Source organism: Streptopelia decaocto (genome assembly GCF_964273445.1).
Source record: "Streptopelia decaocto genome assembly, chromosome: 1".
Lineage (NCBI taxonomy): Eukaryota > Metazoa > Chordata > Aves > Columbiformes > Columbidae > Streptopelia > Streptopelia decaocto.
In genome coordinates, this window is record NC_138663.1 from 198,029,970 (window position 1) to 198,051,864 (window position 21,895).

At 37.4% G+C, this 21,895-nt stretch overlaps 1 protein-coding gene across 2 annotated transcripts in view; it reads right to left on the reverse strand.

The window, feature by feature from the left end:
* Window positions 1-21,895, reverse strand: part of CNTN5 (contactin 5) — a gene marked incomplete at both ends in the record, with an annotated part of 350,824 nt that overhangs the window by 26,224 nt on the left and 302,705 nt on the right. For both annotated transcript variants that reach the window (XM_082053237.1, XM_082053236.1), the window contains 2 exons: window positions 9,599-9,748; window positions 10,171-10,329. In XM_082053237.1, coding sequence (XP_081909363.1) covers window positions 9,599-9,748; window positions 10,171-10,329 — 309 coding nt within the window. The remainder of the gene's footprint in view (window positions 1-9,598; window positions 9,749-10,170; window positions 10,330-21,895) is intronic.

Consider the following 21,895-nt stretch of genomic DNA (forward strand, 5'->3'; position numbering starts at 1 on the left):
CCTGCCTTCCTGCCTTCTGCCTTGCCTTCTGCCTTCCTGCCTTCCTGCCTCCTTCCTTCCTCTTCCCACCTGCCTCCCTTCCTTCCTCCTTCCTCCACTCCTCCTCTTCTTTTATCCTCCCTCCTCATCTGTCTCGCTACACACGTGCTAAATGATATCTTTCATAGTTACTCTCTGCTGACAACTCTTGACTTCTGTATAATCAGATGATCAAATTACTTTGCAGTTTAACTTTAGCCAGTGGGAAAACAGGTATCCAGGCCCAGGCTCCTTTTCCAGTGAATGCAGAGTTGGGGTGGTTCATCCCATCCAAATATAACTGTCTAAATAATGTTGAGGATTGTTTAGATTCCAGTGACTGGGCGCATAAACCGACTTAAACTAAGACTTGATTTTACATGGCAAAAAGTTAATCAGATTTTCCTTTCAGAAATAGAATTCTCCTATGGATTAAAAAAAAAAAAAAGAATAAAAACAATTGTTATGCACCACTGGGATGAATGTTCTACAGTGAAAAAATGCAGATGAAGAATCATTTGCCAGTTAATTAACATGCAAAATTTATGATGCCATCTCTAATGGAGCATATTTAAACCTTGTTTAGCACCCATTTTTCTCTTGCCTTCCTAAGACATTTTTCGGTTAAGTCATAAAAATAAATGAAGTTTTTCTGTAGGTTCCACATTACTGATGAGCAACTGTACTGTACTCCTTTAAGGCATCCAACGTGATGGACTCATTTAACCTGCAGTGTCCTCTTTCTAGAGTTTTCTTGTTAACAGCTTTGCAGACTGAAGCCCTATTTAAATGAATAAGTGTTAAAAGAATAAAACTGTCAAAACGATGAATTTCTTTTGCACCAAACTAAAATGTACATTCACACAGTGAAACTCTCTCAAATGAATAACCATTAAAAGAATAAATATGTCAAAGTAATAAATTTCCTCTGCTCTGCACCAAAGTAGAGTATACACAGTTAGAGGGGGACATTTTCAAATGAGTAACTGTTAAGTGAAGAAAACTATTAAAAGAAAACATTTTTGCCAGGCACTGATGTTATGCATTAGCAACCATTACAGCAGCATCACCTTTTTATCAGTGTTATATCCAGACTTACTCACTCATAGCCTAAGTTTATTGTTTTGCAATTAGTGACTTCTCAATCTTTAAGCTGTCAATTCTTGTCACTCATTGAGGTACACTTGCACATAATATACAAGTATGATGACTAAACTTGGCTCCCAGGATCCATGTGTCCAGGGGACAAGTACATTAGAACCCTTTTTCTTTAGTGTTTATCAAAGCTGAGAAATTAAGTGTTGTTTCTCCTGAATAAATACAACCCAACTAGTAACAAAGAGCCCTTTGCTGTGTTAATACAAAGGTTGTAGAGAGGAGGGCATCAGTCTCTTTTCACAAGTAACAATGATAGGATGAGAGAAAATGGCCTTAAGTTGTGCCAGGGGAGGTTTGGATTGGATATTAGGAACAATTTATTAACTGGATGTGTTGTCAAGCATTGGAAAACAATGCCCAGGTAAGGGGTTGAGTCACAGTCCTTGGAGGTGTTTAGAAGATGTGTAGATGAGGTTCTTAGGAACATGTTTAGATGTGGACTTGGCAGTGTTAGGTTAAGAGTTGGGCTTGATGATTTTAAAGCTCTTTTCAAACCAAAACTGTTCTATGATTCTATAATTTAACAAGAAGATGAGAGAATGTCACTGACTGGAAAGTGAATCACTCCTTGGATTAAAACTGGTCTTCATGATCATAAAATGTGTCTATGTTTAGCTTGATCCTATGTCTGTAATTCTCATCAAAGCCTTCTCATTAGTCCCTTTGCCATCTACCTATTCTCACTTGTTTCCTATTTTATTCTTTGGGATCAGGTCAGGTCTTCTTTTCTTTTGTTTCTACAGCCTCTCGTAAGGTTGGGACTTAAAAACCAGGTCTCTCCATTGTTCCAGTGATGCTAACAACAAGTAGTACTAAAAACTGTTCTGAAATACATGATACCTAGATGTAGTTCATTGTAAATAATGTGTGTATGCTGGAACACGTTGGTGTCAAAACATCCACTTCAGGCAACCAAACAAAAATCTTGAAGTGACTTTGCCGGGAGTTTGATTTGAAGAGAGACAGCAGGTTTTGTTTCTTATTGTTTTCTGTTTTCATGGAAATACTGTCATATGCTGAAAATGGAAGTGTAATTAAGCATTTAAAACTTACCGCCCCAAACCAACCAAACAAAAAAACACCCTTTAATGCTTTCTCTAAGAGCAGGCACAAAGAATGTAGCCAGCAGCAGTCCTATTTGACATTTGACAATATGCTTCAACTATAAATGAAGGTGGTATGGAAAGGTAAAGCTTAAACATGAAGCCACGGCCAATTGTTTAATAATTTGTGTGTATCTTATAATTACAAGATAAATACATATGAAAATCAGTGGGTTTTGTTTAGGACAAAATGTATGGACAGAACTGATGTTTCTGAGGGCTTTTTGTATGGGAGCATTGGTTATAAAGTGCTGAAAAATGCTGACAATGCCACCTATATATTTTAAATCTGTATTTAAATGTAAATTTTGGGAAAGCTTTTGGAAGTAATAGGAAACACTGTAGCTATGAAACCATGAACATTTGGGGTATATGTTAGCTTTTTAGCCAGAGTTCCACTGTGCCCAACATTTTGAAAACTGCTCTGTGCTTTAGGGAGCTTAAATTAGGTTTTTGGTTTAGAGTTGTAAAATTTCCTCTCTCTTCACTCTGCATGGCCGACTGGCTGACAGAATATATATATATATAACTTATCTTTTTAAATGAAAACTGTGGATTCTGGTAGATTGTCTCATTCAAAGATTTTGGGTAGTCATATTTGGGTAAAATATTGGAAATTACTAAATATTTCATTTTGACATGACAAATGAAACATAGTCATTTGTGTTTTAAAGAGAGGTATAATTTGATCTTTGTTTCAGTTTTTTTTTTTTTAATAGAAAAATTAAAACTGGAAAGACAAATGAGTATATTTTGGTTTTGGTTTGTTTGTTTAGAGATGACATAGATTTTTAATTTTTATCCAAAATTATTATTTTGCTTCTAATTTACTAAATAAGGAAAATGTACATTTTGTTTAAAATCAGTTTTATTCTCCCCATTTTTACTTTAGCAAGTAAACTGAAAAAGCCTTTTAAACTAGATTTCCTTAGAAAGGAAAATAAAATGTCACATTGAACCTGGAAAAACAGAAAGTACTTGAAAAACAGTTCATTATCTTTTTAACATTTCAATCTTGTAAAGAAATTTTAAAAATGTTATTGAATGACTAATTAATCAGTTTGAAGTGTTTCTCTTTTGTTTTTTTTTTTTTTTCAAATAAAACTTGAGTGGCTTTTTTCAGTTCTCTGTGTTTTGTTTATTATGAAATGTCAGATTCTTAATTTTGTAACATCTTAATTTTTGTGCAGAACAAAAGTATGTGTCAGCCAAGTTTATAATTGATTTTAGTATTGCTGTAGAAACATGTAGCTAGATTATTCCCTATCCTTCAATTTTGCAATCTGAATAAGTGAGATAGAGGGAAGACAAAGAGAAGCGAGAGTCTTACTGACCTCCTGTTCTTAGCATAAGAAATGCTAACGCGAGCTGCCCAAATTTACAGTGAGTTTTCTGATAAGAAATTGAGTCTAGATTTTGCAAATCCCAATTCTATATTTTAATCAAAAGGTTTTTCTTACTCTTCTTGAATCCTATATTCATGAACATATTTTCCATATGGATATTTTTGTTTAGATACTGAAACATCAAATAAAGCAAAAAGAAACAAAATCTTGATATTGCTTCACTTTTTTCGGGGAGATGAATTATTAAACTTGGCTTTAGTCCTTAAGGTGTCAGCTCAAGGTACAGCTGCAGTTATTTATTTCTTATAGAGTTTTTTATATCTTTTAAGATACAGATGTGATTTGAAAATCAACTCATTAGCTATGGAAAACACTTGGGTAGGGAGAAAAGGGTTTGTCTGAGCTTGATAGAACTTCCTAATGTGAGGACCCAAGCAACAACACACTCAACAGTTTTTTCTTTTCAGTTTTTTGCCTTTATATGTCTATCTAAACACATATATATATATATATAGGGAGAGAGAGAGAGAGATATCTCCTGCAGTACACATCTAGGAAACAGAGGAATGTTAAATGAAAACCCTTTCATGGTGTGAAAGGCCAGCCCTCAAGCTCCCACCCTCCCAGGAAAACATTTCACATCTCATCTGTTCAGAAATGAAATGTAGACTGTGCCAGCGTCTTAGAAGTGGATGATACACTGTATTCAACTACTGGAAAACAAGAATGCCCCAACTGGTCTTAGGATCTGCATTTTTGTTGTTCTCATTTCCTCTGTATTTTTAATATTTGTAATTCAGTAGGAGATAGAATGCAGTTCTATTCACTGATAATAGTGTTATTTGGCTGCTGGACTCAATCTGAAAAACCTCCAAATCACCACATATAAGACAGACATCTCAAATGCTGAGGCATATGTGCCAGAGAACCAATTACTTAGCTTTTCTGTTGTCTTTTAGTAGCATTCTTTGTGAATATGTACTACATATTAGTTTGAGCCTGCAATATTATGTGTTAGTAGCCTACTGGTTCTAAATATACCCATGCAGTCAATGATTACTGTCTATGTTCTCTTCCTTTTTTTTTTTTTTTCCCCTATGGAAAAATACTTTTTCTATGAAGTCTTTAGTAGCCCATGCAATCATCTCCAAATGTCACAGGTACAACAAGGTATTCATTTTTTCTAGGTCAAAAATAGTTATGTTAATGGTAAAAGCTGAAACATCTTTTATACAGTCACAAACAAATAAAACAGCGCCAACCACAACAAAAAAAACCCTAATAACAAAAGCAGTGTAAAACAGGTAACTTTTTCCTAGGACAGAGGCATTTCTTGTTACGCTATGAATTAATTCTAGCTGAGAATAAGAGCAACTTCATGGAAAATAAGGACTTATTAAAAATAAAGTCTGTGTACAATCTGCTACTGATAGAGTGCATTACATTGTTACCTCATAAAATCGAGTTTGCATGCATGATTAGCAGGTTAAACTTTGATTCTGCTCAATTTCTCTCTCCCCATGCTTCCCCATGAATAGATAATGTAATTGATGCTCTGCCCCCAGGTTTCAAATGCCCGACTGCCTTAGTGGAATGCCAGACATGTTTAAATTCATGTTATTGGCTCTTTTCACCTTGTGGACCTGTAAAATATGTATCAAGGCTAGAACTGACAGTAATGCAGCAGCTGGCTATAAGTTAGATGTGCCAGAAAACCGTGGTATTATCCATTCTGATGAAAGTAGCTATGAAAAGCAATCATGTTAACTAAAGATGAACTAAGTAACAAGATTAGGGTTTAATCAGAAAATTAAAACAAGCGGAAACATGTTTATTATTCTGTTGATTTCCTTACACCTTCCCAGGTATTGTTTCTGTGGATATTTTTAGATAATGGACTAATATAAAATGTTGTTACTACCTTGGGGAAGCAGTGATAAAGTAAGGGAGGTGTGGGGAGAGAAAAAGTCTTTAGTCTCCAGTCAAATTAGCTTGTGCCGTTAAATTACAGATGCTGATTTCCATTTCAGTATAAAATAATGGAACTAGAATCACACATTTGTTGCCTCTGCGGGTTGTCTACACAGCTATCATTCATCCTTGTGGATCTCAGCTTTCATCTGTGCATGAGCTACAGGCACCTTCTCCACTGGAAGACTGATATTTCTGGAATTTTACCTGGTGAAGGGGCAACCTGCCTGTTTACACTCATGGTCGACATCTCAAATCACTGCAAATATCCAGGTTGCTGTGCCTGGGTTGTGAGTACACAGGTTGATGCCATGTTCCTTCTGAAATATGATGCCCTTTCACATACATCTCTGTGAAGAATTCAGGTCTATGATATTAGAACTGGAGCTCATGTTAACAGGGATTTTCCCTGGAAGCTTTCAGATGAAAAATGAATCATAGAGAGATTCTGAAAATAATGGATCACTTGGTACACTAAGATATATATTAATGTGCTAATTTGGAAACCAAATGAAAACTGTTACTAGCTTTCCTGTCTTTTTGACTTTGGCATCTAAAAACTATACCAAGGTTGATAATTCACACAATCACTTAAAACTGTCTCAGAGGACAGAGCTAAAGAGGCTCTGGATTTCAGGAATATCTGGAGATTAGGAAAAAGTGGCTGTTTAAATGAAGCAGATCATGAAGCCTCTGGCATTTCAGGAGTGTTCTAAAAACTGCAAGCAGCATTTTGCGAAGAATTATACGTGCAATAGGGCTTTTTTGTTTGAATGATTCTTTGTTTAAAGCAGGGTCCATTGTGTTATTGTTCTGACTTTGCAACTCTTTGAAGGTTCTAACGAATTGGGAAGTTACATCTTATTGTAACTCCTGTCTTCTCATTCCCTCTATAGAATAAAAAAAAATGAAACTGCATCTATATTTTTCTATTAAAAAATAAAACAAACAAACAAAAAGAAACAAAACAAAACAAAACAGCCCTCAAACAAAATACAAAACCCAAATCAATCACAACTGAAAGAGAAACTCAACATTTTCCTTAAAGAAAGGTCTTTTGCAATTGAGGTGATAGCAACAGACTTCTGCTGTACCACGCCATGTTCAGCAGACACACCAAATAAATTCAGCTTCAGTTTCTCTGAAGACTGTTAAGTTGTTTTACTGGCACCTGTCTGTATTTCAATGTCATGCTACAAAACTCTTCCTTCTAATGTGACATTTGTGAAGCTGTAACTCTGATAGCAAAATGTATTCCTAACTAGGAATCCGAAAGTGCAAGTAAACATCTCATGTGGCCTTTTCCACTGTTTGAATTAACACGTTATTGATTTTTTATTCAAGAATACCTGCATTATTATCAGCTACAGTGTTGTTTGTTAGGAGGACCCTCATGTACTGGAGTACAGATCATTGCTAGTTGAGTCAAAGACTGTTTTTTCCAATGGCAGCAATAGTAGAATATTACCCAGAAGTGAATACAAGTCACTGGGTGAAAATACATTGCATACTGCAGGCTTTGTCTGTTCCATGTGTATTTTTTTTTTTTACTGAACATTATTATGATTTATCAATTCATTTTTACAGATGCAAAGTTGCAATGATTATCAAAAAGACTATTGAAAATGGATGTGCACAAAGAAAGCTTTCAGTAGAGTTGTACGAATACATTTTAGTAAACACAGCCTTAGGTAAATAATGTGAAAGAAGGAGAAGGAACCTTAAAAACATGACAACGAGATGAAATCCAACATTTTCAAACTTCAGTTGCTCACAGTTTAAATACAACTGGTTGATTGAAATCCAAAACCATCTTTTCAAAAACAGGGAACATATTCATAAATATGAAAGAACGTAATCCCAAGGCTGCAACTTATTAGAGGATAAACTTTTTCCAGGAAGTTTGTGTCCTGTCCGATATGTGCCACCTGAATAAATAGAGAAGTCATTCAAACATTTGGGTCCAGCACAATTTTCACTATCAATGAAATATGGTACGAAATCAAGGAAAGAATAATGGTGGTGAAATAAGGTTTTTTTGAAAGTAATTTGAGATGAAAGTAGATAATTATTTTTATTTATTTTTTCTTTTCCTCCTTTTCTTAATGGAACAAAATATGTAGCATCTGAAGCAACTGCTATAAAGTTACTGAGTTTCACGCTATGGGGAACTTGCAGAAGGTGATGGGGAGAGTTGGAAAGGAAGAATCCTTACACATGCATGAATGGGAATCAAATCACCTCACTGCAGTTCTGTGATTGCACAGTGGAATTTAGTATCAGCTAGCAACTACACAGTCATTTAAAGGAGAAAAAAAATATGCCATCTTATAACTGAAGATAGGTTTGTTAGACTTCACCCGAAATAGTGCATCTGATTTTGTGCACCACAATGGCAAATATATTGATCGACTAGAAGAAGTTCAGAGGCCACTGGGGTGGTGAGGCTGGGGCACTTGCCTTGTAAGGAGAGGCTGTGGGTGCTGGGCTTGTTCAGCCTGGAGTAGAGATGGCTTTAGGGGATTTAACAGCAGCCCCCAGTGCCTACCGGGAGGTCACTGAGGAGACAGAGATGGGTTCTTCATAGTGGTGCAGGTTGGGAGGGTAAAAGTCAGTGGTCATAAGCTGAAACAGAGGGAGTTCTTGCTAGATATATGGAAAGAAAAATCACAATGACATTAGTCAACTGCAGGCACAGGTTGCCCAGAGAGGATTTGCAATCTCTCTTCTTGGAGATTTTGAAGACTCAACTGGACAACGTCCTGAGCAACCTGTTCTAAAGTCAGTTTATTCAGCTTAGAGCAGGAGGCTGGACTAGAGATTTCCTGAGATCCTCTCCAGCCCAAATTATTCAGCTGCTTTTGTGGTTCTGTCTAAGAAAATCAGCCTGAATGTTTTTCTCTGAATGTTTATGGGTGGCGTATACATGGACCAGTGAACTATGGAGCTGAGGCACAAGATTAACGTATCTTAAAAGATCAGAATTTTATTTCAGAATGAGAGGGGCAGACACATTTTGGCATTGCCACTTGTAATTCTTATAAACTCCTTTAATGAGAAGACAGAGTGCAACATGACTGCTTTATTCATTAGAATATTTACAACTACAAAATCAGTTATACTTTCAAATTCAAGTGGAATCTTTGAATGTGGCATTCTCCTGTATGATTAATAAACTACTTACAAATCATTCAGCTGAAGAAACATAAAAACAAAACCAAAACTTTCTATGCCTCCTAAGAATAAAGAATAACCTGAAAGAGTTCTGAGATGCAAACCCTATCTCATTCTCTTTCTGCCTCTTAAAATGTGCTGCTCTAGCTGCCTAGGGATTTTTCTCAGATTCACAATCCCTCTTTATCTCCCTGCATTCTGCTCAAGTTACTGCCAATGATTCCAAACTTTGTGAGACCACTGCAATTTTCAGGAAACCCAAGGAGGATATACAGTGTTTCTCGTGGGCCCCCGCAGTACTATCCCAGTCAGAAATATAATGACATTTCTTTAAATGTGCTAACAGTTCGTGGTAGAGTGTCCATGATAAAGGAACACCTAGAGCACAAATTAAGCAACTTCCCATGGCTTCTCTATCTAGCTGAAATAAAAAATAAAAATCTGTGCACCTTCAAGGAGAGAAGTTATGAAGAATAAAGGGGGAAAGGCTGCTTGGGAGGGGCTGTGTGAAGAAACTGAGAAGTCTACAACTGAAGAGCAGTGGAAGCTGACCAGAGGGCAGGGAGCAAAGGCTTAAGTGTAAAATGATAAGGCAGCCTGGATGGAGTAAGACATCAGGGAATGGGTTTATTCGAACTTTCTGTAAATTAAACAGCATTTCTGTAATTAAAACAAACTGCCTCCCCATTACAAAGAATATCACCCCAGAGTAGTGATGACTGAGTGCACAGATATATACCAAGGAGAACAGAACAGCTCTATTATTATGTCAAAATAGTTCTTGTTTCTGCAAATCATGGATAATTAACCTTTTTATCCTTTTCTTACCTGCTTCGTTGGTTCTGATCACTCGTGATGGTGCACTTGGGTCCCCAGTCCCAATTTTGTTGGTTGCGACAACTCTGAACTCATACTCCACCCAAGGGTTCAGTTCAACAGCCATAGCAGACTCCATGTCACCACTTATCACTTCTGGAACTGGAGACAGTAAAGAAATTTGTAGGTGATTTAGAAATCTGAAGCTCACATGCAGTGTGTGAATGGCAAGTGGACCTTCTGATACAAAGGGGCCTTTGGAAATGACATTGAGGATCTAATATGTCAGAAATCATCGCTAGATTTTTGGCACTGTGGTACTCCTGAAAAGACACAGATTGAAGGATATAGGGGAGAGTTTTCTGCTTATTCATAAATGCATCATAACAGGTGTCTTTGTGTTGTCCTTTCAGAGCTGTTGCTAAGTAACATGAAAAGAATGAAAAAAGGAAAAAAAAAAATCAGTGCTTTTTATTTATCATTGTTCTCTTAAGAGTATCTGTTCCTGCAGTTGCCAGAGGTTATTTTTATGATGAGCAGGAGTTTTGAACAGTCTACTTGTGTTGTTTGAAAGTTTTTCTCACCTGTTTTTACGGTCTGCCAGCCAAGAGAAAATGGACTGCGTGCTTGCAGGTTGTAGAGGGAGATAGGGCTGTGATTGTCTGCCCCAGGACTCCAGGAGAGTGTTGCTGTGGTGTCTGTAATTTCCTCCACTATTACAACCCCTGGGGGACCAGGAGGACCTAGAAATAAAGTGAATAATCAAACAAACTACACCATTATGCCAGATGAGCAGCAATAACAGAGGAGATGCATTCTGTAAGGGTCCCAGTGGAGTTCAATGTCTGTGGAATACAAGGGTTAATATGCACACTACTGCATCGCAGAGATACCTCATTTCCATGATTTTTGGTAGTAGATTGTGATTGTTTTTACTCTTTAAATGCTGCATGGGTGAGTATCAATTAACTTGTCAGAGTGACAGCTGAAGAAATAGAAACAGAAACAGGTTAAAAAAAATATCTTCAATTGTTCTGAACCTAAAATTAAAGGAAAAAAGGAGCAACTTTAAGAAGCATTCAGGTTGAACCAAACAATCGTAATTGCATCTTCTCTTTGTGTGAGACCTGTCAGCAGGAAAGACAAACAGTGATCAAAATGAAGTACAGGTGGATGTGCTTCTTGAAGAGCAATAATATTACTAATAACTAAATCAATAATACAGCATTCATCCTTTTTCTAAAATTCACTCATTCAGGGAAACTGCCTGGATTACAATCCTGGTGGAAGGCCATTAACTTTTTGATTGAAAGTTGTTAAAAACAACCAAAACTCAAACACAAATACTTTGAATGCTGATAATTACTATGTTTCCATTAAGAATGAACAAAAAAATCACAACAGCTTCTCACTTGAGAAATGAAAGGATTGTTTATTTCACTCAGCTGCACCAAATGACAATATGCTAAGAACTACTTCTATAGGCTATGTGACTGATCCAGTAAGTCAGGCCTCTGGTAGCAAACATGACTTTGCAAAGAAAAGTGTGGCTATAACATCCCACTCACACCCCAGTTTTCTTCTTTAACTCTTCTTGATGTTGATATTACTGGTGTTTGAAAATGTTCATTTGCGTTTGCCAAACTAAATAAGAGGCAAGGTTGTCCTGGTTCAGGATGCTTTTCCACAGTCATTGTCACCAGATGTCACCAGAGGAAAATGTGCATCTCTGTCATGGGTAAATGCAGAATAAACATCTCTCTTGTGGTTTCTTATACTTAAAACTTATACAAGTCCTGAAGGACAGGCCTTAATACTTCTGCAAAATATTATTTATCACTGTCATTACTTATTAAAAATCTGGATGTAATAGACAACAAAGACCCTACTGATGCTTTTCCATCCCCCTGTTGCTGAAGGCTGATTTTTTTGCCTCTGCTCCTACACAGATGGAGGCTTATGAAATCAGAAATACACTACTGGCCACCTTCTCCCAAAATGAAACTGCAGGAAGGGTGATGATGGAAATAACTTTATTAATAGAAAGTAATTGCTCCTCCACTTTTGTGGGAGCCCAAAGCTGTTTGTATGTATTGTGAGCTGTAGCAGAGCAGGTCCTTTGGACATCTCAGTTCCCGTGAGCTGTGGTGAGTCCTGCAGACCCAATTGATAAACTGTCAGAGCTCCACACATGTGGATCAGGGTGGCAAACACTCCGGTTTGGTGTCTCCATTTGCAGTGGCAGTTGTAGCCAGGATTTCTGAGCTCGCCATTATTATTTTTTCAGTGCTATTTCATGCAATCAAATCTTTTGCTGGCTAGAATCCTTAGTCCATGAGTAGAAACAAATTTATCTGAATATCAAAGGCTAAAAAAACCCATTAATGAAATTTTTGTTGTTGTTGGGATAGTTTTTGGGAATTTTATTTTTTTTGTCACTTTCAGCTGCAAACAGCTTTATATTTCCTCTGATGTACTTTCAACAAAAGCATGTTTACGTGAACTATGACAACAGTATGGTCAGGGTCTTGTAATAGTTGGGCTATATAGATTCAGCATGAAAGAGATATTGAATCTTTTAAATGAGAAAGCAAATTACACTATTTACTTGCCTCTGTTTGCGTGGCAATGATCTACAAGCAACTAATCAAATTGACATTAAAATGCTGGAAAAATATGACACTTAGAAATAATAGAAACAAAAAAAGATGACCGTTTTAATTTCAGGGGTTTCAATTCCAGGAATAAAAGGAAAATAGCAAAGTTTAGTGTTATGGATGTATGTGGAAACATTGCCTCCACAAGGCACTGTAATCCTCTTTGTAGTAGCCAAAGGTACTGCTCTGGGCTGTGGGAAGAACAAGGTTTTCCACTTTGCTGGTGTCAATGAGCAGCTTCAGTGCTGGGATTCTCTTCCCTTGTCCTGCTTGCTCAGCAGGCTTGACTTCACTCTTGTCAGCACCCTTCATCAAGTCACAAATGGTGCTGGGAAAAGATGGTGCCACCTCATGGACATCCTGTGACTCATGGCCTTCTAGAGTCCCATTTTCATCTGCAGTTGAAAAGTCTTGCTTTCCTTCCTGGGAGAAAACATGGAAGAAAGAGGCATCCTCAGCACTCTCGCCTTCCTGCTAAATGTTCACTGTTCTTTGATGGGAAGCACCAGGTCAGGTCTTCGCCTCAGAATAGCAAGTCCTGGGGCTAATTTAATAAAATAGGGTGATCTTCAATCTTCATCATCTATTGTTTCAGGCTATCTGTTGATGTAGGAAAATACTAGTGAATATTTTATTTGTAGCCATGAGGGAAAGTTTAAAGGAAAGCTGGGATCTTGATACAGTCATATGCTTTTCTTGGGTTGCAGCCCTAGGCCTGGAATTATATCATGGTCCCAAGCACAAAAAAAATTAAAGGGAAATATTTTAGTACTTTTCTTCTGCGATGATATTTCTCCCATGCACACTGAATGTTGTTAAAGAGTTTCTAGCCACTGTATTAGAGGCAATAGAACAAGCTTCTTGCTTGTATGAAAATATGTAAAATATATTTACACAGATGCCTTCTGCTAAATTCTCAATATATTTTGCTGTCAGAGTTCTCTCATGTTTTTTAAACCTTTTAAATGCATTCCTAGTCATGACAATGTGTCATTATGCTTTCTGGGATGTGTGCTCTTACACAGTCTGCAGGCTGACTGCTAAAAAGCATTTCCATTTCCAACAGCAGGCATTCTTGAAAGCGGATTAATAAAGGACAAAAGCCTCAGTGATGACAAATGTATGACAGTTAGCCAGGACCTGACTGCTATGCAGATGTCACTCATTTTTGTGGAAATCCCATTAAATTTTATGCTTGGATGTAATCATTCATGGTGACAGACGGATGGCTAATGCAGAGAAGTTTTTCTCCCAAGGGCTGTGTTATTGTTCAGGATCTCTAAAACAATTTTTTAGTTGAGAATAGCCAATTGAGGCAAAAATGCACAGTCTGCTCAAATGCTTCTCTGGAAACTACATAGAAAATGACTGGTCATAAATGCACTACAGTGCAGTTGACCTTCGTAGAGAAGACATTTGGGGCTGCAATAAGCTCTTACGCTACTCTAGGAACACTGGAAACCCAGCATCAAGGATATTAGTCAGTTATGTTCTTTCAGAGGAATTCCATAGATTACTGCTTCATTTCAGGACATTTGTGACTGAATTTTGGAAAACTTGGTTTATGTTCTTTTTATTGTTGGAATGATCATCTTGACAGGTCATTTAGATTGCTTGCCATGGTACAATACCAATGTGAGAGTTCTTGAGAGGCTATTACCAGTAATAACCATATTGAGGCAGTGCCCTTTCCAGCGAATCCCAGAATGTGCACTGATTTACTCCACTGTGGCCTGACCAGGATAATTCTTATATTCACCAACAATTAGGAAGCCCGGTATGCCTGGTATGTAGCAGTTCACAAACACGGATTTCTTGACCTTAAGATTTTATTTTCTGAATGACAAGGTGCACTGTCTTTTCATCAAGAAGATGAAACATTAAGAAAAAGAGGGAAAGAAAGAGGCAGTAACTACAGAATGATGGAAAAGAAGCTTGAGAAAACAGGAGCTTGACTATTTCTTGTAGCACAAACTGCTTTTGCTGATGGTAGATGAAGTGTTTGCACATGGTGTGGAACAAGAGGATGGAGAGAAAGATTGATGTATAGTAAATGCAATAGGCACCATGGCTCTAGTGGGTAGATCCATATCCCCATTCCCTCCATGTGTGGTGTACCCAAGTGGTTTCTGTAAGGTAGCAACATAAGGGCTCTGGAGAGATGGAGAGGTTATACCTTAACAAGCAGCAGAACAGACAAAGAGGTTAGGCTCAGGGTTGGAAGAAAGAGAAGACATTGGTGTTTCAGCCTGAATAGTCTTGACTCACTCCAGAGATGAGGGCAGAAATCCCTGGTGTCCTGCCTGAGAAGACAGGACATTTTGTACTCCTTTGCCCTGATGACTTCTCTGTCTTGTATTAGCCTAAAAATAGAGGATTTAGGCAAGAACACCTTGAGCGCTGCTGAGTTTTGTGAGCTCAGCTGCCAGACTGCAGCCCAGAGCCTCTGAGCTGAATCTTTGTGTTGTGGCAGTTGTGGCTTGACAACAGATGTATGGACAGCACGGGGAACATGAACCGAAATTTCACCTTAGGAGGAAGAGTACCAGTAGCTTATGAATTGCATTGTGAATGACATAACTAACAGGTCCCAAATAGCAGAAGAAACTGAATTTTGGACATGACTCTTTCATTGGGATGTCCTACTTTTATCACTGTAGGTCATCACTTTCCAGCTGTCTCAGTTCTGGTCCACGCTGCCTCCTTCACTCTCTGCAGTCACAGTGGGCACCAGCACTCCCAGAACTGCAGGAGTGTCTTTCAGTCACTGAGTTTGTGAACACCACGGCATCCGATTTGTATTTTTGTACTTTTTTCGAGGCACTTTTTTGACTGAAGTTGCAGGTAGGATTTAAGTTGATGTTTGTAAAAAGGATTCTTAGACAGAACAGAAGCTCTTTTTTAAATGCCTAAAAAAACCCACAAAACTCTTTTAAACATATGGATCTCCCTTTCATACTATTGAAGATATTATAACAAAGGTCCTGTTACAAGATCAGATTGCTGGAAGTATTTCAGTCTGGAATCCCTGGGTTATAGGGCTGGTGCTCCATCTACAGCAATATACTATCTTCCAACATTGTAAATGTTTCAGCTACACTGATTTATTGAAAAGGGCAAAAGCACAGATCTGAACTCCAGCACCAAACCTATGTACCGTTATGATGTCAGCCAGGCCCTATTGTAATTTCAACCCTGTGCAATTATGACTTTCCCAGCCAGTGCCCAGGCACAGTTAATGGATGACTATGGGCTGTGGCAGATCTCAATAGGCAGTTTGTTGTGCCCAGCCTGTTTTGAGGTGGGAGGGAACAGGGAATGTAGCTGTGTGGACAGGAATTCTGCTACACCCGTTGGCCTCAGGGAGCAGTTCACTCTTATGGATGTATTCTGTGAGTCCAATTAGTGGGGTCTGTGCTTAGGGCATCTTCCTGGCCTTTGCTACAGCTCAAATGTAATTTCAAAGATCAGCAAGAATTTGCTGACCTTGTTTACGTTCCATTTAATAATGTTGTATCTGATGGCCTTTAAACCCAAGTGCTTGTCTTTAAGTTTTATTGGCAATATCACAACTGAAAGGAGCAGTGTGGTCAACCTAACCAGCAGTTCCTGCGTTATATTTGCTCCAGGTCAGTGGAGTTCAGAGGAAACATTGCCTCTCTGAAAATATATCATGAGAGTGAATTTCTTGCTTAGATTGGTAGTCTTGCCAGTCTACAAGATGAATAGCTTTAACCTCTTTTTTTTATTTTTAGACCACAAAGTGTGTACTCTTAAACCACAGTCTGTAGCCACAAAGGCTTTCATCCTTTCATGCTACAGGACTGCTCTCTGCTCCATTTCAAGATCTTACAGCTTGCAGGTAGCTGTTTGATCTTAAAGCTCATTTTATTTAGAGTATGCACAGTGAATTTGATTAACTTTCTGTGCACAGTCTTACAAGACATGTTATACTTTGTAGAAGAAAACTGATTTTCCTTATTTTTAAGGAATGTTACTGCCATTAATATCGTACTAATATTTGTATAGTTTAAAGCATTGGAATTAGTTTTGTATAAGGTAATAAATTTCTAAGTGTGTACAACATTGACACAGAGAATTAAGAAGACTGGACATTATTTTTTTCTTCATCTAGAAAAACTCAATGTCTATTGACATCCATAACAACAGAAAATGCATTTCGAACAGTAAGAGTGAAAAGGATAATAAAACCAAATAACAGAGAACAAACTATTACTAAAGTACACAGAAAATATCTGGCATCTAAATCTACTAAAATTCTTAAGTATAGACCAATGAGATAGTACTGGAACAAAGTTACTGTATTAATGCTTAGAGACCAGAGGTCTACTTGTAACAGAACTGAGAGTAATAAATTTCTTATATTTGAGTTTCTCCTAAAACATTTTAATAACATATATGTATTGCATATAAACATTATATTAAATATTAAAATTACTAGGTGTGCTGAAACAATATTTTATGTGAGCATTGATTAATACAAGAAAACACAGAGAAATAATTTATTTTCATTTTATTTATTTTAATGCTTTTTGTTACAGAAGATGTTACTTTTTGCTAGTTAGCATGTCAAATTAAAAAATTGAGTAAACTTGCCTGTCTACTGCATTGCTGTAGTTCCATTGCGAAGAGCTAATTGTCTTTTTCTTTGCTGTCATCTCCCACACTTAGTTATCTTGTAGTGTCCACCTTTGATACACGTTACAGTTTACACTATTTACATTGCAGAAAGTCGAATAATGAGTAACTCATTTTGGGGGTAGTACCCTTTACTCCTTTGTAAAACCATAGATCAGGCTGCACTGTATCTAGAACAAATAAGTGGAACAATCTTAAAAAAAGTTTGATAATTTGGAGATGAACTCCATAGACTGTTTAAGGCAGTGTATAATGCAGTATCCAGCAACTGTCTGAGAAGTTTGCAATCAATGCTACTTACTCTCTTGGATATAACATGTTGCAAACCAGCCTTGCAAGAGTAATTTACAAATAGGACTTAAGTGATTGAATTTATTTGACAACCTAAAGCTACTGAACCCGGTAATTTATAATGATAAAAAACTTTTATGTATTAAATAAATATCAAAATACTGGACACTTCAGTAGGTACTAGAATTTTCACAGATACAAAAACGTCCTTTAACTTCACAGCTTTGTTATTCCTAACTCAGCCACAATGATCCTAAAAAGAAATGTCACGCAACAAACAGATAATAAGGAAAAATAGCCTATATTGGTGTTTGTGGTGTCACTATTATTGCTAACAATATAGAGCTTTAGATAGGAATAATCACTCACTGAATTCTAAGTGTTTGAAGCACCGTCCCTATCCACATCAGATAATAGTATCATGGTAAATTTTGCAGCGATCCTCAAATCTGCAAGAAACCCCCTGCTGCACCAGGTGTACCACGCACCTTGGTGAAAGCAAAGGGGATCTCTACTCTTAACAGACTATAGGGATCCTCATGCTGGTCTTTGTGAAAGCATGTTAGATCCTTGTGTGATGTTCCCAACTCCCATTATTTCTCTTTGCTGAGCTGTACAGATGCTTTTCTAAGCCAACCCTCCAAAACTGCAGAAAACCCAGCAAGGAATATACAATAACTGGTTTTGCTAGGAGACTTTTTACTGAAGCTTTTCTTTATTGCAGCCCATGGCAAAACAATGCTTCAAATGAGTTTGTTAGAAACTATGTCTTTCAAGAGCAAAGGGATACTTTTTTGCCTAAAGTGAATGCAAGAAACAGCCTTCTCTTTGCTATGGTTTCTGCTGGTATTCTTCAAAACCTCCCTATGAGTAACAGATTTTTTACTTATGAATTAATAAACACAAAGTGAAAAACACTGTTGACCTTTTTTCATGTAGTTGATTGGATCAACCTAGGGTGATAAAGATTCTCCTCTTCATGGTGTCAACCTTTTTTATGGCAGAAGTATTTGGTGTTTAAAGTGTCTCTACAGTGAAACATAGTGGAAGCAAGAATTAGGAAGACATCCTTTGCAACGAAAATATGAATGCACAGATTGCTTCAATTTTCTACAGCATAATGAGGAAATAAGAATATAATAAGCCCTTTTTGGAAGACAGAATTAAAGAAACAGATTAATTTACCAAAGAGGCATTGTCTTGAGGAAACCTGACACATTGCTGGCTGCAAGATCACCTGAGACATCTGTGAGATGCAAGTCTCCTGGCTGGTACTTGAGTGTTTAGTAACCATGTTTGTGATCATATCATTAGTGTCAGAACATGACATGCATATTTATCCTGTAGTAGAGCCTTCTGCTTTGGTTATCACTTCTTTGTAAAAAAGCAGTATAGAGACAGCTCGGCTTCTGGTGTGCCAACGATAGATGGAAAACCAGCCAAGCTGAAACATTCTGCTATTCTGCTTCTCTGCTACTTAATATTCATTGGAAGTTGAAGATCTGGGTGGATAAATAAAGGGTGGTAGCCAGATAAAGCACATGACACGGGAAAACTCTTCTTGGACTCATGTCAATAACGGGACCAACATTCATAAAAATCATAAATCACTTCTGCTTCTTAAATGGCTGATGACTTCATGTGCTGGGGCAAACATTTTTGACTGTGTAGCAAATATCTATATTCTCTTGTAAACATCCTTGTTTGCACGGCAAACAGCTATTCTGCACATATTTGCCTTGGGTGAGCAAACAACACAAGACATAAATGAAAGGAAATTGGGAAATGACATGGGTGTCAGGAATGTATGTCTGTAGCTGTGATTTTTGTTGTATTCATTCACTCCACTAAAACTATTTCTTTGACCATCAGACATACATAATTCCTGTTGTGGGATTCCTCCGAAATAGCTCATTTGTGCAGGCCTGGTGCCAGCACAGTTACCACCCTATGCGAAAAGCTGTTTTCTCTTCTGGATGTCCTTGAGCTGTATCAGCCTGTCCTATATGCCTTCTTCTGCTGCTACGGGCTCTGATGACTCTCTTCCAGAAAACCTTGCAGCGGCATTTAAGGCTTTACCACTATCTGCCTCATTGCCATGCTGGAGGGCAAACCCGATGCAGAGGATGCATGCCTGTTATTTAGCTTTTCCCTTTTCCAATACACACTTCAGCATATTCACTTAAACTGTTGACAGTCCCTGAGGACTATATTAATTTTTTTGGGCTGTAGTCAGCTCTATGAAAGAAGCAAGTATTTGGGTTGTTGGAGGTACCCTAAATTGTGTCCTACACAGTCGGGATCTCATTTGTTTGTCTTCTGAATCACGTGCTCCCGGCTACTCTGCCTCATAAAAGGGGTTGAACACATCTTGATCCCAATTAATCTACTGCCTGCAGGTTTAGCATGCTCTTGAGGAGAGACAAGTGAGATTCTGAGGCTGGGTCTGAGACAGCTCAGAAGAGACATCCTACCTCATTGCAGTTTTTGCAGCATTGCAGTTACTGAACTAAGCTATAAGTGTTTTGCAATGCCTCTTCTGCCTTAAATCAATCCTGACCTTTGAGCCGAAGCCTCTCTCTCATCCTCTACATGCTCAGAGAGGAAAGGACCTCTCTGGGGACTTCCACAGAGTCAAGGTGTGTATCTAGAGGGGTTCGTGGATCTCAGAGGGATGAAAAGATGATCACTTATTTTTTCAGATACCTAATAATAAGAACAACTCATGATGAAGAATTACAGAGAATTTTGTAGAACCGTATTTTGGAGAGGAAATGCTTAATGCAAGTCAGGTAGTAGCCTACCTGAATATAAACAGATGATGTCAGTTATGTCAGGACAGAAGCCCTCTGAAGGTCACTGTTGACTAGCATGAGACTTCTGAAATATCTCTTTCATAACCCATGCCAAGATTAAAATGCAAGACACTTGACCTGGAAAGTTAATGTACTGCCTGACAGGTCCAGCTGCCAGCAGAACATCTCTTCCTAGTGAAATCCGTGTTCTTCAGACCATTAGAAAAATGAAACAGAAAGGGGAAAATAAATAACTTGGTCTGGAAAAACAGCATTTTGGGAGAGGAGAAATTATGGGGGATGAGTAAATATACATAATTTAATCACATTTTCAAAGCAATTAGAAAAGTATTTAGGTTTTGTTTTGAGTAGTAGGTGCTGAAAGGACTTGAATTTTGTTTTTATCCAAACATTGTCTAGAAAATCTTTTCATATATAGATTTGAAGAGTTCCTGAAAGAGATTCATGAGATAAAAATCATTATAGAAGTAACATTAGACATGTATTTCATTGCAGCTTACCTAAAATTAAGAGCTGTGAAGTACTGAATTTGAAAGTGGTTTGAAAAAATCCGTAAACCATCATAGAAAACTGCAGAATAGAAACTTGCAGTTGTTTAATTTCTACTATTATCCACAGACACATGTACATACATATGGAGTAAATTCAGAAACCTTCTTGCACCATTAATTACTCCATTGTAAGTGATTAGACTCAAAAGAATCAAGATTTACTTGGCATTATTAATTCTCTGTTCTTCAGATTGACTGTCACTGGTCACATTTTTGGAATTTAATTTCTACTGTATAACGCAGGGCAAAGAAGAATAAGGGCAAAAATGATGACACAATTAGTTCTCTGGGCTATATTCCAACTAGCAAGTATGGTTTCACAAAAGATAGGTATGGTTTAAGGATACTCCATGCCTTCTCCATAATAAATGATACTGAGACATTGCAATTGCCTGAAACTGTAGTGGTGAATGTCTGAAGATCAATGTGTTAGTTACGAGTAATAGGAGCCTACAAAGAGTTTGTTTCTCTTTCTTCCATCTGAAGAGGCTGCAGCAAGGTATGGCTGTCTTCCAAGTCCCTCGCAATGAAGTTGTAGAAAACTGTCATGTGACTTAAAAATAATGCATCAGGTGAGTGCATAATTCAGTATAAATTTAGACAGTTTGCTGATAGCAATAATTCTGATATTCATGAATATCTAAAAGAGGGAAAACTAGATTAACTTATTAGGTGTGTCCAATTTATTTCCTGTGGAAATAGTGTAAGCAGAACTTTTTTTTTTTTTTTTTAAATTACAATGATATATTAAAAATACCAGATGAACTTTACAATATAACTAATGATTGAAATGCTGTTGTATGCTGGTATGATATCAGCATTCAAGACTGGCATTTTCTGCAGAGGTAAAAGGAGAGAGTAAGGTCAGAACAAGGATGTGCTGGAACTTTGCTCATGTCTTTCTTCTAAGAATTCATAACAAAGCTTCTGCTATCTCAGTTTGGCCATAGGTTGTAACATTTAAAACACAAAGATGTTTTGCACTATGAATAAAATGAAATTATTTTACCTAAAAACTATGCTGTAAATAAAGATTAATATAGCTTTGGATTTCAGAATTTACTGCATAGTGACAATGAGTTTTCTTCATAGATGACGACTTCCTCTGTTGGGTGGAATTCTTCAGAGATTACTGAAATATTTATTGTAACATCTGTTGTTGCTGGTCTCTTCTCCTAAGCAATGTGTGATATCTCCAGAAGCTAAACCTCAGGAAGTTTGAAAGGTGCTGATATTTGGGATCATTAGACAGTGTCAAATTGCAGACCACTAGTGTACTCTATAAACTGAGATAGGTGCAGAAAAAAGAATTAGAGACACTGAAATGAAAACAAA